Here is a 13,945-nt window from a genome sequence, read left to right on the forward strand (position 1 = left end):
TTTACAGATATGGAATAGATCCCCATGTTGGAGCCAGGATTCAAGCCCAGGATGTCTGATTCCAAGTCTGGTTCTCATCACCTATCACCCTAAGATTCTTTATTCTCATTCTGACTTGGGAAGTTAGGAAATGGACAGTGACCATTAACAACTGGTTAACTCTTACATTCTTTAAACTTTCCTTAATTTTTTTTTCTTTTCTTTACTGATCTATCGCTTCTTTCTTTTCTCTCTATCAGAGGCTCCCACCTTCCTTTGTAGTTCTGTTTCATACTGCCCTTCTTCTCACTCTCTTCCAGTCAGTGTCCTGTCAACTGTCAACATACATCTCACATCTTCCATCTTCCTGCTTTCTATAAATGGTCTTCTAAATGCCTTCATCTCTGCCTCTTAGAATCCCTTCCTTCAAAGCACAGCTCAGGTGTCACCACTCACTGAGGAGGACTTTCTTAATCCCCACAGTTGCAGGCTATTCTCTCCCATTCTTCAAGTTATTTTGTATATATGTATTGTATTTAGTTATATCCCAACAGTAGGATCAAAGTACCTTGAGGATAGGTACTGTTTTGGTTTTGTATCCTAATATAAATGTTTATTGAATTGAACTGATTTAAATAAGACCTTCTGACACCGGGATGATGATATTCTCTTTTTCCTTTAAAAAAATGTGATGATTGTCACTAATAAAATGTAAATGCTAAAAAGCCTCATATAAATTATTCCAACTCATTTTTTTTGAAGAGTATAATTTAATGATTCACCATGAGAGTTTCAGATCTAAAATGCAATATATTTTCAAAGTAATTCAAAACTCATGTCATACTTTTTGGCAGATATGAACTAGGAGCTGCTTTGTTCATTGGATGGGCTGGAGCTTCACTTTGCATAATTGGTGGTGTTATATTTTGCTTCTCGATATCTGACAATAGCAAAACACCCAGGTAAGAAACACAGACAAAAATGATCTATGTGAAAAGTCCAAAATTGTCATAATCCCAGCTCTGCTCTTTACTACCTGTGTGTGTTACCATGAGCAAATCTCTTAAATTCCCTGGGTCTCAGTTTCCAAATCATCAGTAAAATGAGGAGGCTTAGGCTTGATGAACTCAAAGTTCCCTTCAATACTTCTGAATCTGTGATACTAGGATTCTAAATTACATATTTGAAAAACAAATTCTATATAGTTAATATAATTCTCAAACAGAAACTCTACGGCCATCAAATTTGGAAAGGTTGCATATAAGGAGGCAAGAATTTTAATAGATTCGCTTGGCACCCTCAGTTAATCATAGCACTTACTTGAAACTTCATTTGAAGACTGTTCCTGAAACTATAGAAGTTCAGTTGTGTGTTCTGTAAAACTTTAAGAACAGTATTGATATAAAGGTTACTATAGTTTAATCTACAAAAATAGTCTTAAGTGTGAGTACACAGTGAAGAAATGCAGGAGGGATAGGTTCTGGTACTGAATTCTCTATCCTAGAGAGAGCAGTATTCTTTTCCACTTCCATCAACCTTCCACAAGACTGATGAGAGAGATTCTCTGCTCAAGATGTCAGCAAATCCTTCTCTTAATTCAACTAAGACAAGGTCAAGATGGAAAAGCCTCACTTAGAATTTAAAGGAAACAACAGACAAAGAGATGTTAAATCATAGCCATTATTTTCCAAAACCCATTTTTTTATAACAGAGGCAGAAATTGTTGATAGAAATTGCTAGTGTCTTCTTGACTATAGGATAGATGATATGTGCTTAAGAGTTGGGAAAAGCAGAGGCAAGAATGCTAATAAACACCATTGAGATGTCTTCAAATGCTTGCTAGATTTCAGTATTAAACAGAAATACCAAGGAAATATGATCTGAGTTATTTATGGAAAGAGGTCGGAAATAATTCTCTCTCCTCACTCCACCCCCTATACCCAAATATATGTTATAATATGCAAAATTGTTTTCTTGCCTTTCAGAATGGCATATGCATATAATGGAGCCACATCGGTTTTGTCTTCTCGGACAAAGTACCAGAGTGGAGAAGATTTTAAAAACACAAGCCCTCCAAAACAGTTTGATAAAAATGCTTATGTCTAAACAACATTGCTACAAATTGAAAATCTGAGTCTGTCATTAAAATGTGAACTGTTCATAGAATGATTTCCATCAAGGTTCCACTGTAATTACCACAAGCTATTTTTAAAATAAGAATTGTAGCATTGTTGATTTTATGGATGTAAATTTTCTTACACAGTTACGTACTAATCATTTTCTGTTGCGGCTTTCTTATAAAAAATAAACAGGTTTACTTACAAGGTATTTTAATTGACTGATTATAATACCTAAAATATGGAATACTTTGTTAAATACAGGTTAGCCCACAGGTATATTTTCAAGTTAACCTTTCAAGTAACTCAAATGACAAAGGCTTTGACTTTCTGTTCATTTAAAATGGAAAACTGAACATACCTAAAAACTCAACCACTTGAAGCCGGTTCCCACCCTCCAAACAGTAAGTGCTTAATACTGTTGTTTGTTGCTCCTTTTTCCTTCTCAAAGAGGACCAGTGACATCATGAGGGTGATGTCTTGACTTGCTGTGAATTGGATATAAGTGCTTAATAAGAGTCTGTTGAATTGAATTGAAGGTGATCACCCATTGGACAGGTCAGAGTTTGTTCCAAAACTGTTTGGATTAAGTGGAACAGAAACTAATGACTTATAGGCCATTTTTATTGTTTCTCACCACCTGTCAAAACAGTGATGCTGATTAGGATGGTTGAGAAAGAACACTGGTACTGGAGTGAAAATGATCTTGGACAAAATCTCACTGACACTTAAGTCTTGCATTGTTTCAGGGGACTTTTCTGGTAGGGTATACAGGCATAATGCTCAGGGTGAACTGAAATAGAAGATAATAATAATAATAATGATGATGATGATGATGATGATATCTAGCATTTATACAGCACTTAAATTCTGCAAAGGAGATATTATCATCTGACTCACAAGGTTGTTGTAAGGATCAAATGAGATAATATTTGTAAAGCTCTTAGCAGAGTGCCTGGCATGTAGTAAGTGTTAGATAAATGCTTATTTCTCTCCTTTGTCTCATTTGATCCTCACAACAACCCTGAGAGGTAGACGCTATTATTATTATTCCCATTACACAGATGAGGAAACTGAGGCCAACAGAGGTTCAGTGGCTTGCACAGGATCACATAGCCAGTAAGTGTCTGGGGTTGGATTTGAACGTAGGTCTTCTTGATTTGAACATAGGTTGAGGGCTCTATTCCCCCACACCACCTATCTGTGGGGGTAGGTGATAATGGTCTAATTAAGTCCCAATGAAGGTTCTAGAGGCTAAATTTAGGTTTTCACCCTTCTTCACCAAAATATGGATACTCTGCAACACTGCCTTGGGTCTTATACAACTAGAAATAAATGACTGAACACTTTTGAAGAGCTAGACTATGAGATTGCTAGAGCAAGATGTGAAGAAGGCAAGATTTCTAAATAAGACAAAATGGTTGTTCAGTAAATAGACATTCAGATCATCTACTGGACTTAGTCCCAAACAGTGGCCAGAAATTTGTATGGGAGTTATTTGCGAATCACTATTCACATGAATCATAGACATGATTATACTTCTAGGGAGAAGAGGAAAAGATAAATCATATTTCTGAGTAGATCAATAAAGACCTAGAAAAATGATTGGAGAAGACTCCATTTGAAAGGATGCTTTATAGAAACTGAGCTAGTTTGGGATTGGGTAAAATACTTCTTTGCAAAAAAAAAATCGGCTTAAAGCCACATGACAGAATAGAAGCCAAGTATGAGTTTTGAGACAACTTTTTTCCTTATGTAATCTGCAAAAAAGAGTACAAAGTGAAATTCATTAATATTCAGATGATGCTTGGCTCTCTTGAATCCAGAAAAATCTCACAAAACTTTGTGAATGAAGAGAAATAAGCAAGATAAGCATTACTGGGGGCAACTAAAGTAATGATTTAGGGGGAAAGAATCTGAACTCTAAAGTTATTATTCTAAGCTATCAGTTAGCCCATGAAAGGGATCTGAAATTGTACTGTTCTATCATGACAGGTAAATATCAGATGAGTCTACCAGAACAGAGAATTAAGGGAATCTCTTGAAGCTTGAAAGATAAATTAAGACAAGCAAAAGGAATTACTTTAGTTACAGATCAGGTCTTCAATATGTAAAACTCATTTTTCCTAGGAGGTGAAAAAAGAGGATTTCTCAGGTTGAGGTCATGAAGAACAATTATGTCCTCCCAAAAAATGTCCTTTGACGTCACTGCAAGGGACAAAATATAGGCCTTAATATTTACCTATTATTGTGGTCCATTAATGGCCAGTCACATTTTTTTATATATCATATAGATAGATGGCTTACACTATTCTCTATGGCAAGAGAGGAAGTGAGAATACCTAGTCACTGCCAAAAACATTTGAATTCTAACCTAATAATCTTCAAATTCACTGAATGAAATTTGCTAGTAAATTTCATAAGAAATGAATACACAAAAGGAGAAAATATATGTCTAGAGTATGCAGATATATAAATAATAACTATAAAGTAGGTCCTTGAGTAATTTTAAACAAACCAAGTATGAAATGTGAAATTTAGATTTTTAAGTTCTTTATAAATTTTGTTTATGGGTTTATATAATAGATTTAAAGCTGAAAGAGATCTTATAGGTCATATACTCCAACCTTTTTGTTTTACAAATTTGGAAATGAGAGACAGAGTCGAAGTGATATGAGATCATTTGGTATTATATGGCAGAGCCTATATTTGAATCTAGGTCTTCAGATTCTAAATAAAGAGCTCTTTCAGTGGATTATTTGCTTTATCAAGAATTCCTTATAGGATTCTTTAAATAGTTTCTCTAGCACAAGGGTCACCAGCCTTTTAAAACAGTATACCAAAATTCCTTTACCTCTTCCTTGCTGGGAGGGATGGGAGAGGAAATAAGGTCTCAGGTTGGTTGGAGAGAGGCCAGAATGGGGATATGGCATGGCAGTAGCTAACGATACTGGGCATGCTCTTAGTTGCTTATCTCTGTCTAGTAAATGAAAGTTTCATTCAATTTCTATACTGTACAACTTTTCTGGAACACACCTATCATGTAAGGTAAAGTACACTAGTATAATATGTTTAACTATGTAAAATCTGAGGAAATTTCTTAAATGGGCATGGGGATGAGCCACAAATAAGACCTTACAGGAAGACATGAGGATAACTCTTGATTGTAATTTTAACATTAGATCACAGCTTTTGCTTGTTATTACAGTTGAACATCTTCTTTACTGAATTCTGAAATAAAAACAAGTTTAGATCAGGAAAAAATTAATCTGTAAAGAAGTAGTTTAGATATATCTATAATAACTCAGGTCCAGTCACACCGATAGATTTTACTTGAGAGGTTTACAATTAAAGAGAAAATAAAATCAAAACCTCAACATAGCCATTTAATTGAAATGTCTCTCTGTTTCAAAATACACAAAATATCTTTAAAAATGCTTGTTTTTTGTGTGTATAAAAATGCAAAAGCAATTGATATGAATTTCCTGGCCTTTGACAAATGTCATATTGGCAAGAATACAACTTAATTTGTTGAAGTTAGATATTTTATAATAAGGCTTGCTATTAAAATAAAAATATAAAAAGTAAATAACCAAAAATATACATATGGATTTAGTAATGACTCTGTCTTTTCTGATGATATTATTAGGCAACTTAATCAGCCATTTAAAAAGTTAAATTTTACTCACAAAATATCCGAAGTAGGTACACTATGATGCAGAAACAGCATTTCAATATATCTTAAAATGAATGTACTCATTGTAAACATGCTTAAAGTGTCTCAATGCTGCATACACTGACAATTCTGGTTACACTTCTTAAATTGAAAGTAACTCAGGCCTACAAATATATACATATATGTAGCTATATCTTGGTAATTTTGGAATTAACTTCATATTAAAATAACCAGTCTAATATTTTAAATATTCATTACTTCTGTTATTTGGTTTAAAAGATTATTAATACAAACAGAATTGTGAAATTTAACACAAAGTGAGACATAAATTATGTAAGAATTTAAATTACACTGTGAAAATGTCACCATTTTCAACAACAAAAAGTCCTGTGAAGGTAAAAGGTATTAAAAACTGGCTTTTAAAAATTATTTGAAAAAAATACGATAATACTTGAGTACCATTCTGAAGAAAAAATGTATTATGCATTAATTGACAAGTTTTCTTACAACAGCAAATGTCTTTTTTAAAACTCTTATGCTTCAAAATACTGTTGGCTTATCGAGTTGGTTTTTCAATAAATACTTAAATGCCATTAAATATAACTTTGTTCTCTGAATAAGCTTCCTTGTTAGTGTGAGAAATACGATAAGGCATGAGAGTTAGAACCATGTGGGCAGATTACTGAAATCCGTATTGGCACCAGGGAGTCACATCTGACAAGGCATGGTAGTTATACATCAGAAGAGTCACTCCAATCAGTTACAGTTACTAAGCTGCTTTTTAATGTACTTGTATTAGCTTCTTGAAGTCCTGTTGGTAAAAAGATCAAAGATAAAGAAGACAATTAAATAAATACCAGTAAAAAGCCACAGTTTTCAATTCTGACTCTTTAGAGAAAATGAAGTGAAAAGTTCAGTGACTGAATTAATGTTGAATCCAAGAATATCTGTTTTGGAGTTATTTTTTTTTTTGTAATCAGCTCCAAAGGTTTAAAAAGACCCAAATACTCAAATGGAACTGTATCTTATACAAATGAATATTCATTCCATCAAAAGAGATGGCAAGAAGATAATGCATATATTTCAAAGTTTCTACTCCAGGATTCTATAATTGTGAATCTTTAAGAATAAATATCAGGGTTAACAAAATAAACTAGTGGCTAAGAGTGAATTTTTCTAAGTTATCATATTTCAACTTAGAGTAATTTCCACACTGTGAATCAGAGCAATGGAGCTGGACAGGAAATGCTTCAGGGACTAATAACATGCTTCTACTTTAACTTTTTAAGGCTAAAGGAAAAGTTCTAAGATAAAAACAAAAATGATTCTCAACAGTAGCCAAACTGGCTAGTCTACAGGTAAAAATATAAGATGGTAAAAATCATCTTAGTTAATAATAAACATTTCAAGTTTTCAATTAGATGTGCAAAAATATTCTCAAATATATTAAAGTGTTATAAAAATAAAACACTATTTACGAAAAACAGGCTATAAGTTAAGTGTGAAGGGCTAGGCATGCTTCAGGGCCATGTGGAAAAGAAAAAGCAGCTGTCTAAACTGCTCTTCACTAGGTTCATTGAGAGTCAGGTAATAGTCTCAGAGATGGTTGGTTCTTGGTCATTGGAGGCTGACTAGCCTGAGATCCCTGCAAAAATCAGGGTGGATAGAGAACTGGCCTTCTGGTTTGACAAACACAACTTGTACAATGAGAAAAGGTAAGTCTAGTACAAGGACTACTCCAATGCCTTTTTATATGGAAGAGTGAAGGAGTTAGTGTCAGGAAAAGATCACACCTGCTAATACCCAAAATGCATTGATGCCTGGTCCAGGGCAGCTTACATAGGAGGGTAATGTAATGACGTGGCTTCCAGTGTCCTCCCTCAATCCACAAAGGTAAATACCAGCATCTATATAAAGGAAGGCTATCTAGAAGTAGACTGTATCTCATATCTGATTCCTGCATTTTCTGAACTCCTTGTTCTTTTACAAAGAGTAGCACAACATTAAAATTAAAAAGGTTAGTATACATCAAAATTTCAATCCATCTGACAATGGATAACTGATATCTTGACTATATTCAATATTCTGCAAAATAAATTAAGAAAGTTTACAGTTCTAATTTTTGTGTGTATTTTTTAACTGATCGATGGGTTCTTATTTTATTTATCTGAATTCTCTATGTTGTAAAGACAATCAGAATATTGACCATATTTCAACAATAGTATTGATGCAGCTGACCTTCCACTTTGGGCACTTTAGGTGTATATGCACCCCAGGCACTTGTAACATGAGTGGTATTAGATTCAATCTTTATAAGTGCAGTCCCACTTGGTTTTTTTCCAACATCTTTTTTCAAAGACTTTTCCTCCTCCAAGGATGATGTGTCCCAGTCATCATCATCTACATCTGCACACTAAAGTAAACAGAAAAGAATGTTTTATTTTGAAGGAACAATGTCATTTTGGGAGAACTTTACCAAAAGGATGATGATAGCATTCTGATTCCATTACCATTCTCTACCTACCAATAGGGCAGGAATTTCCCAGTGGGTCCATAACTTCAGGGGAGTCTAATTAGAAAGGCATCTGCTCAGCAAGGCAAAAAACCTACCAACTCTTTTAGAAATAGAGCTATTTGCTCAACTGGACAAATGAAGAATGTAAACTAAAAAGAGGATAGATATTGTGTGGGACAAAAGACCCTTACTCAAATAAAATCAACAGAGGTGTCTCTAGAGAAACAGAAGAATCTTTATTACAATTTGGTTCCCTTTAAATACTCAGCTCAAGTGCCATCTCCTCCAGGCAGCCTTTCCTGGTCCTCTTTTCCACCCCTCCCGCTTCACCTCAGTTGGCAGCATCATCCCCTCTAAGGCTACCAAGACTGCTCTTCCCTAGGGAGAGGAACCAAATAATTTTAGGATTTGGAAGTTGGGGGAGCACTACAGGTAACGGGAATATAGATTGTACAAAGGCATACAGAGTGTCTCGGGAAGGAACAATAATTAGGCCAGGATGGGTAGACTGTAGTGTGTGAAGGGGAATACAAGGCAAAAAGATTAGGAAACAAGGAAAGGCTGTGAGGAGCTTTAAATGTCACACAAAGGACTTTATTTCAGCCTGGAGGTAAAAGGGAACCACTGAAGTTCACTGAGTAGAGGTTGACAGGGTTGGATCTACACTTCAGGAAAATTGTTTTGGTAGATAAGTGGAAGATAGATTGGGGTGGGGAGAGACTTGTGATGGGGAGGCCAACTAGAGGTCTACTGCAGTAGAGATGGTGATGTCCTGAATTCTGGCAGTAGCAATGTAAGTTCTGAAAAAGAGATCTATGGGAGAGATGTTAGGAGAGAAAGAAATGACAACACTGGTCACCTGTGGCTATGTGGAAACTTGGGTATGTGGGATGAGTAAGACAGGGTAGCAGAGAAGGATACTGAAGTTATGAATCTGGGTGAAGGACCTTCAGACAGGTACTTAAGGCTAAGGATGGGGCAGGGGAAGGTGCCCTAGGGCAATTTGGGGTCTGAGAAAATTATTTTGGAGGGGGCACATCATGTATATTCTCTTGTTGAGGGTTACTGTTAACCAATAATGTGTTAATGAAAACATATATACACATATATACATACATACATATATATGTATCAATTATATTAAAACAGAAGGATGTGAAGTCGAGGACAATCAGTTGTGCCCTAGAAGTCAATTGATGGATTATATAGTCTTTTAAGGTTCTTTGGAGTCATTTAAAACCAAATTATTAATCATTAAAGAATTCTATAGTAATCAGATATGAAAAGGAAAAAAATCTGTTCCTGGGAAGTTGAATCTAAAAGAAAAAATTTATTTTAACTGACTAAATGACAAAGTGAAATACTATTTAACTTTGTTAAATAAAGTTTTTTACTTTTATATGGAAAAGAGTGATGAGCAAATAGAATTCACTTAGAAGTTTCAAATTTTATAGTTTAGAGATTTTAATACTTGAAGGCTCTGTGATTTTGTTGGCTATGGGCATGGGTATTCTCTTCTGATGCAGACTATCTCCCTCTAACAATTTAGCAAAAAAAACCCAAGTTGCTATCACCTAAAAAATCATCACCTTGTAGTCCAAAGGTGTTGGTGTCACACTCAACTAGAAATAGAGGGATCCCTCTGCATATTATCTTAGAAAACCACACAGTAACATTATATATGTTCTGTTGCATTTTTATTTTGTTGAGTATTTCCCAATTACATTCTAATCTAGCTCAGGCTGCACTCCTTGTGGGCAGCAATATGTCCTAGTATTAGATATTTCTGCTTTGGTTTACCTGATTATGAGCCTCTGAATCTAGTTAAACCGGTCCTCTGGTCACAGGTACACAGTTCACTGCCAAGTTCATATTCAAAGACTTTCCAGTTTTATGGAATCTACCATACTTCACATTCCACTGGCAAAACCTCTGAGAAGCCGAGTCATATCCAAGTCAGGAAGACTTGGTTTTAAATCATACCCACTCAACTATAAGCTCCTTGAGGGCAGGGGCTATCTTTTAACTTTTTTATATATCCCTAGGGCTTAGTTTAGTACCCGGCACATAGTAAGTGTTTAATAAATGTTTAATGATTGGTTAATTGATTGCCTCAGATACTTCCTAGCTGTATGACCTTGGAAAAATCTTAGGTTTAGTTTCCTCATTCATCCCAACCAATTTTGGTTTTAATTTCCTTATCTGTAAAAGGAGGATCAGAGCACCTGCCTGCCAGGGCTTCTACAGGATCAAATGAGAGAGAATATGTAAAGCACCATGCAAACCCTAAAGTGCGATATGAATGCCAATTATTAGGGTAAGACATGTACTTCAGTGGAGGAAAGGTAATATGAAAATAAAATTTAATTAAATGAAAATTAGTGAACAAAGCAGTGATGACTAAATCTTATTCAATTCCTGAAGTATGCAGAACACAGATTAGTTATATCCAGAAATATACAATATATTCACACTTTATCTCTAGAAATAAAAAAAGTACTACAAAGAGACAGCCCCAAGAGAACCCTAGTGTTTACAGTTTGATCACCTTTCTCCCTAATGTAGTTAAAGGAGCTCAGGACTACACCCTTAAATCAGATTCATTCTGCTGGGCCTCTTGAGGCCATTATCCACAGTTTATCCCCCAGTGCTAAACAATGGATGAATAGTGAGAATAGCCTAACGTGGGCAGATTTCCAACTCCATTTTTTATGGTCTGGAAGAAATAAAAACTGTTAAAGAAAGGAAAGTTTATGTAAAAAAAAGGGGACTCCACCTTTAATTCTTGTAATTCTTCTTTTTTGACAAATGCCTCAGCAACATTAATTCCACCAACTGGTTTATTCACATTTCTGTGATTTGACACTGTCTTTTCAACTTTTTCAGTTAGCAACTTAATGCAGGTGCCTGTATGACCAATAAAAGTTAGTCAGCTGGAGTCTTAAACACGTTTTATCTATCTTTGTTTAAAAAAATAATCTTATGGCAAAAATACTTTGAGAAAGCCTATGCTCCATAAATATCACCAAAATTAAATCAGTTTAGCATATTTCTGATAGGAAGAAACAAACACAAAACATTTATGATCTCTCCTAAGTATACTCCTTCCAATTAAGACATCCATTAAAAATGGTTTTCAAAATAAAATCTGTAATGTAATTTTTAAGCAAATTAATTTAAATTAAAAGCATATAAAATTGAATTATACAAAGTATCCCCAAAGTCTTAGTTCAGTTTTAAGCTTTTGAAAACTAAGACATGGACTCTGGGAGCATCTTATATTTATGTTAAGTTAGAATGTGTAAATCCAAGTTTATTCTATCTCTTTGACCCTACTAAATCCCTCATTTTCATCAAATGTTCTAATCTCCTACTTTACTGAGAAGATGAAGGCCCAATAACATCACCTTCCCTAACTTTGATCCTCTCTGTCTCAAAGTTTTTCTACATATTCATCTATCTTCTCTTCTCTGGGGAAGAAGTATCCTTCCTTCTTTCCAAGGCTAATCACTTTTTACTGAACTTTTTAATCTCACTCCTCCTACCTACTCTTGGACCTTGTTCGATTAGTTTCCTTCTTTGTCTCGCATCTTCTCTATCTCTCTCTTCCATTGCCTACACTGTACTATACTATATTCCCAAGTTAATGTCCAATGAAGCTATCTCCTTTCTTCATTGTCAAACTTTTCAAAAGCATAAACTATTCCTTTTCTTTTTCACCTTTTTCATCACCTATTCACTCTATCCTTTGCAATCTGGCTTCTACCCCTAGACATCTACTGAAATTATGTTCTTAAAGGCTACCGATATTTTTCTAATGGAAATATCTAATGATTTTAGCCTGTTTGACTTTTCTCTGGTACCTGAAATTTCTAAAAGATGGTACTATCTTCTTTATTTTTTCCCCTTTTACTACTTTTTGGGGGTCTCCTTTATTAATTCCTTTTCTAACTTTCACTTCCAAATTTAGACATTTTTCAAGGTTCTTCTTTGGCCTCTTCAGTTTTTTTCCCCTCTGTAGTTCTTCCTTTGATTATCTTACCCACTTCCATGATTTCAAACATTACTTCACTGTGGATTATTCCTATTACACTATAAGCTACACCATTACTATGATAGTACTATGGGCAGCCCTCCCTTACACATACCTTACACTTAAGTGAACTACAAGCCATTCCTAAAGAAGCCTTGCATTGTTCCTATGCCCTCCCTGGACTAATTCAACATTCATTCAAGACATATTTATTAAGTGCCTATTGGGTGCAGAGCACTATACAAACACGCTAGGGGAAAGAAAAAGTTTTCAAGTAAGGACCTTTGCCACAGACCTCAAAGTCTTGCTGTTTTCTCCGATTAGCATGTTCTCTTTGCCTTTAGTAGCTTATCAATGTCCTGCACAATTCTACCATTCTAAGAAATCTTTCTTGATTTTCCCCTTGTACTGCATCCCTTACCCTGCCAGAAATGTTCCTTCCTATACAACTGTATCTTTACCTCTCCTGTAGCACTTCTAATATCCTTATGGCATTTCATATTGTGTGTGTGTGAATATATACACACAAATTAGAAATAGCTATTTTTTTATTTTATAAATTTTTTGCACATATATGTATATAAATATATAGTATATGTACACCTTCCCTATTTGACTGGAAACTCCTTAAGGGTAGGAACTGTGTCCTATTCACCTCTGTAATACCTCAAGTCCCTACTGCAATTCCTTTTACATAGTAAGAGCTTAATACATATCTGTTGAATGAATAAGGAATGAACATCAATGATCTGACATTTTAGGGTCCCTTGTTATATACTATAACTTTTCATTGTTTTTCCATTGAGGTTCTGCCCCTATTAATGAATAGCCCCAGAGGATAGTCATTAATATACCTGTAATGAACACAAATAAAGTTGCTGAAAAAATCATTCATTCCTTAGTCTGGCACTGACATGACTACCTTCTGGGCCAGGGAAGTAAAGCATATGAAAACAGTATGTTCCCCACTAGAAGGACCTCATGCAGACAAACCTGTTCTCCCTTGGCTTGCTGATCCTTTCAACTGGGGTCATAGAATCAAAGGGCAGGATATTCACAGAGGAGCTCTAGACTCTGGTGTGGAGACTGATTCAGACTCAGAACAGCACTGGATATTAGAAAGGGCACTGGATTTGGAATCAGAAAATCTGGGTTTGCATCCCAATTCTGTGAGAATCTCACTTACTACATGTGAGATGCTGAGCAAGTCACTTTGCCAGTCTCATCTTTGGTTTCCTCTTCTGTAAAATGGGATATTGGATTAGATGATGTTATTTCTAGCCCTAAGTCTATGATCCTCTTCAGTTTTAAAATTCTAAAGCTCCTAAATCTCTTAGAATAGTCACACTTTATAGGAACCCTCTGAATGCCTTTCTTTACTGACTGAAAATCTGAAAGGGTTTCGGAGCCACTCAGAAGGTCAGGGGTATGAATGAGGGCTGCTTTAGAATGGGGCAACTCTCTGATGGGTATCATTACCAGAGCTTTTGACCATTTGTCAAACTTGCAAGTCTAATGGTATATAGCAATTAGTCTTATTTTGAAAAACTCCAACCTGCCATGGACTATTAAACATTCTATTGAGATGTTTCATCATAGGATTTACTATGAGGTGGACTGAAGTT

General features: G+C 35.1%; 2 protein-coding genes across 7 annotated transcripts in view; one reads left to right on the forward strand and one right to left on the reverse strand.

The window, feature by feature from the left end:
- Window positions 1-2,187, forward strand: part of CLDN10 (claudin 10) — a 135,808-nt gene extending 133,621 nt beyond the window's left edge. For both annotated transcript variants that reach the window (XM_069067349.1, XM_069067348.1), the window contains exons 4-5: window positions 834-941; window positions 1,965-2,187. In XM_069067349.1, coding sequence (XP_068923450.1) covers window positions 834-941; window positions 1,965-2,085 — 229 coding nt within the window. In that variant the 3' untranslated portion in view covers window positions 2,086-2,187. The remainder of the gene's footprint in view (window positions 1-833; window positions 942-1,964) is intronic.
- DZIP1 (DAZ interacting zinc finger protein 1) overlaps window positions 824-13,945 on the reverse strand; it is a 115,126-nt gene continuing 102,004 nt past the window's right edge. For all 5 annotated transcript variants that reach the window (XM_069067346.1, XM_069067344.1, XM_069067345.1 and 2 more), the window contains 3 exons: window positions 11,064-11,194; window positions 8,011-8,185; window positions 824-6,583 (listed from right to left, as the gene is read on the reverse strand). In XM_069067346.1, coding sequence (XP_068923447.1) covers window positions 6,504-6,583; window positions 8,011-8,185; window positions 11,064-11,194 — 386 coding nt within the window. In that variant the 3' untranslated portion in view covers window positions 824-6,503. The remainder of the gene's footprint in view (window positions 6,584-8,010; window positions 8,186-11,063; window positions 11,195-13,945) is intronic.

This window comes from Petaurus breviceps, unplaced genomic scaffold (genome assembly GCF_028583685.1).
Source record: "Petaurus breviceps papuanus isolate PSGF00001 unplaced genomic scaffold, PetGlider_PUasm1.0 90743, whole genome shotgun sequence".
Classification (NCBI taxonomy): domain Eukaryota; kingdom Metazoa; phylum Chordata; class Mammalia; order Diprotodontia; family Petauridae; genus Petaurus; species Petaurus breviceps.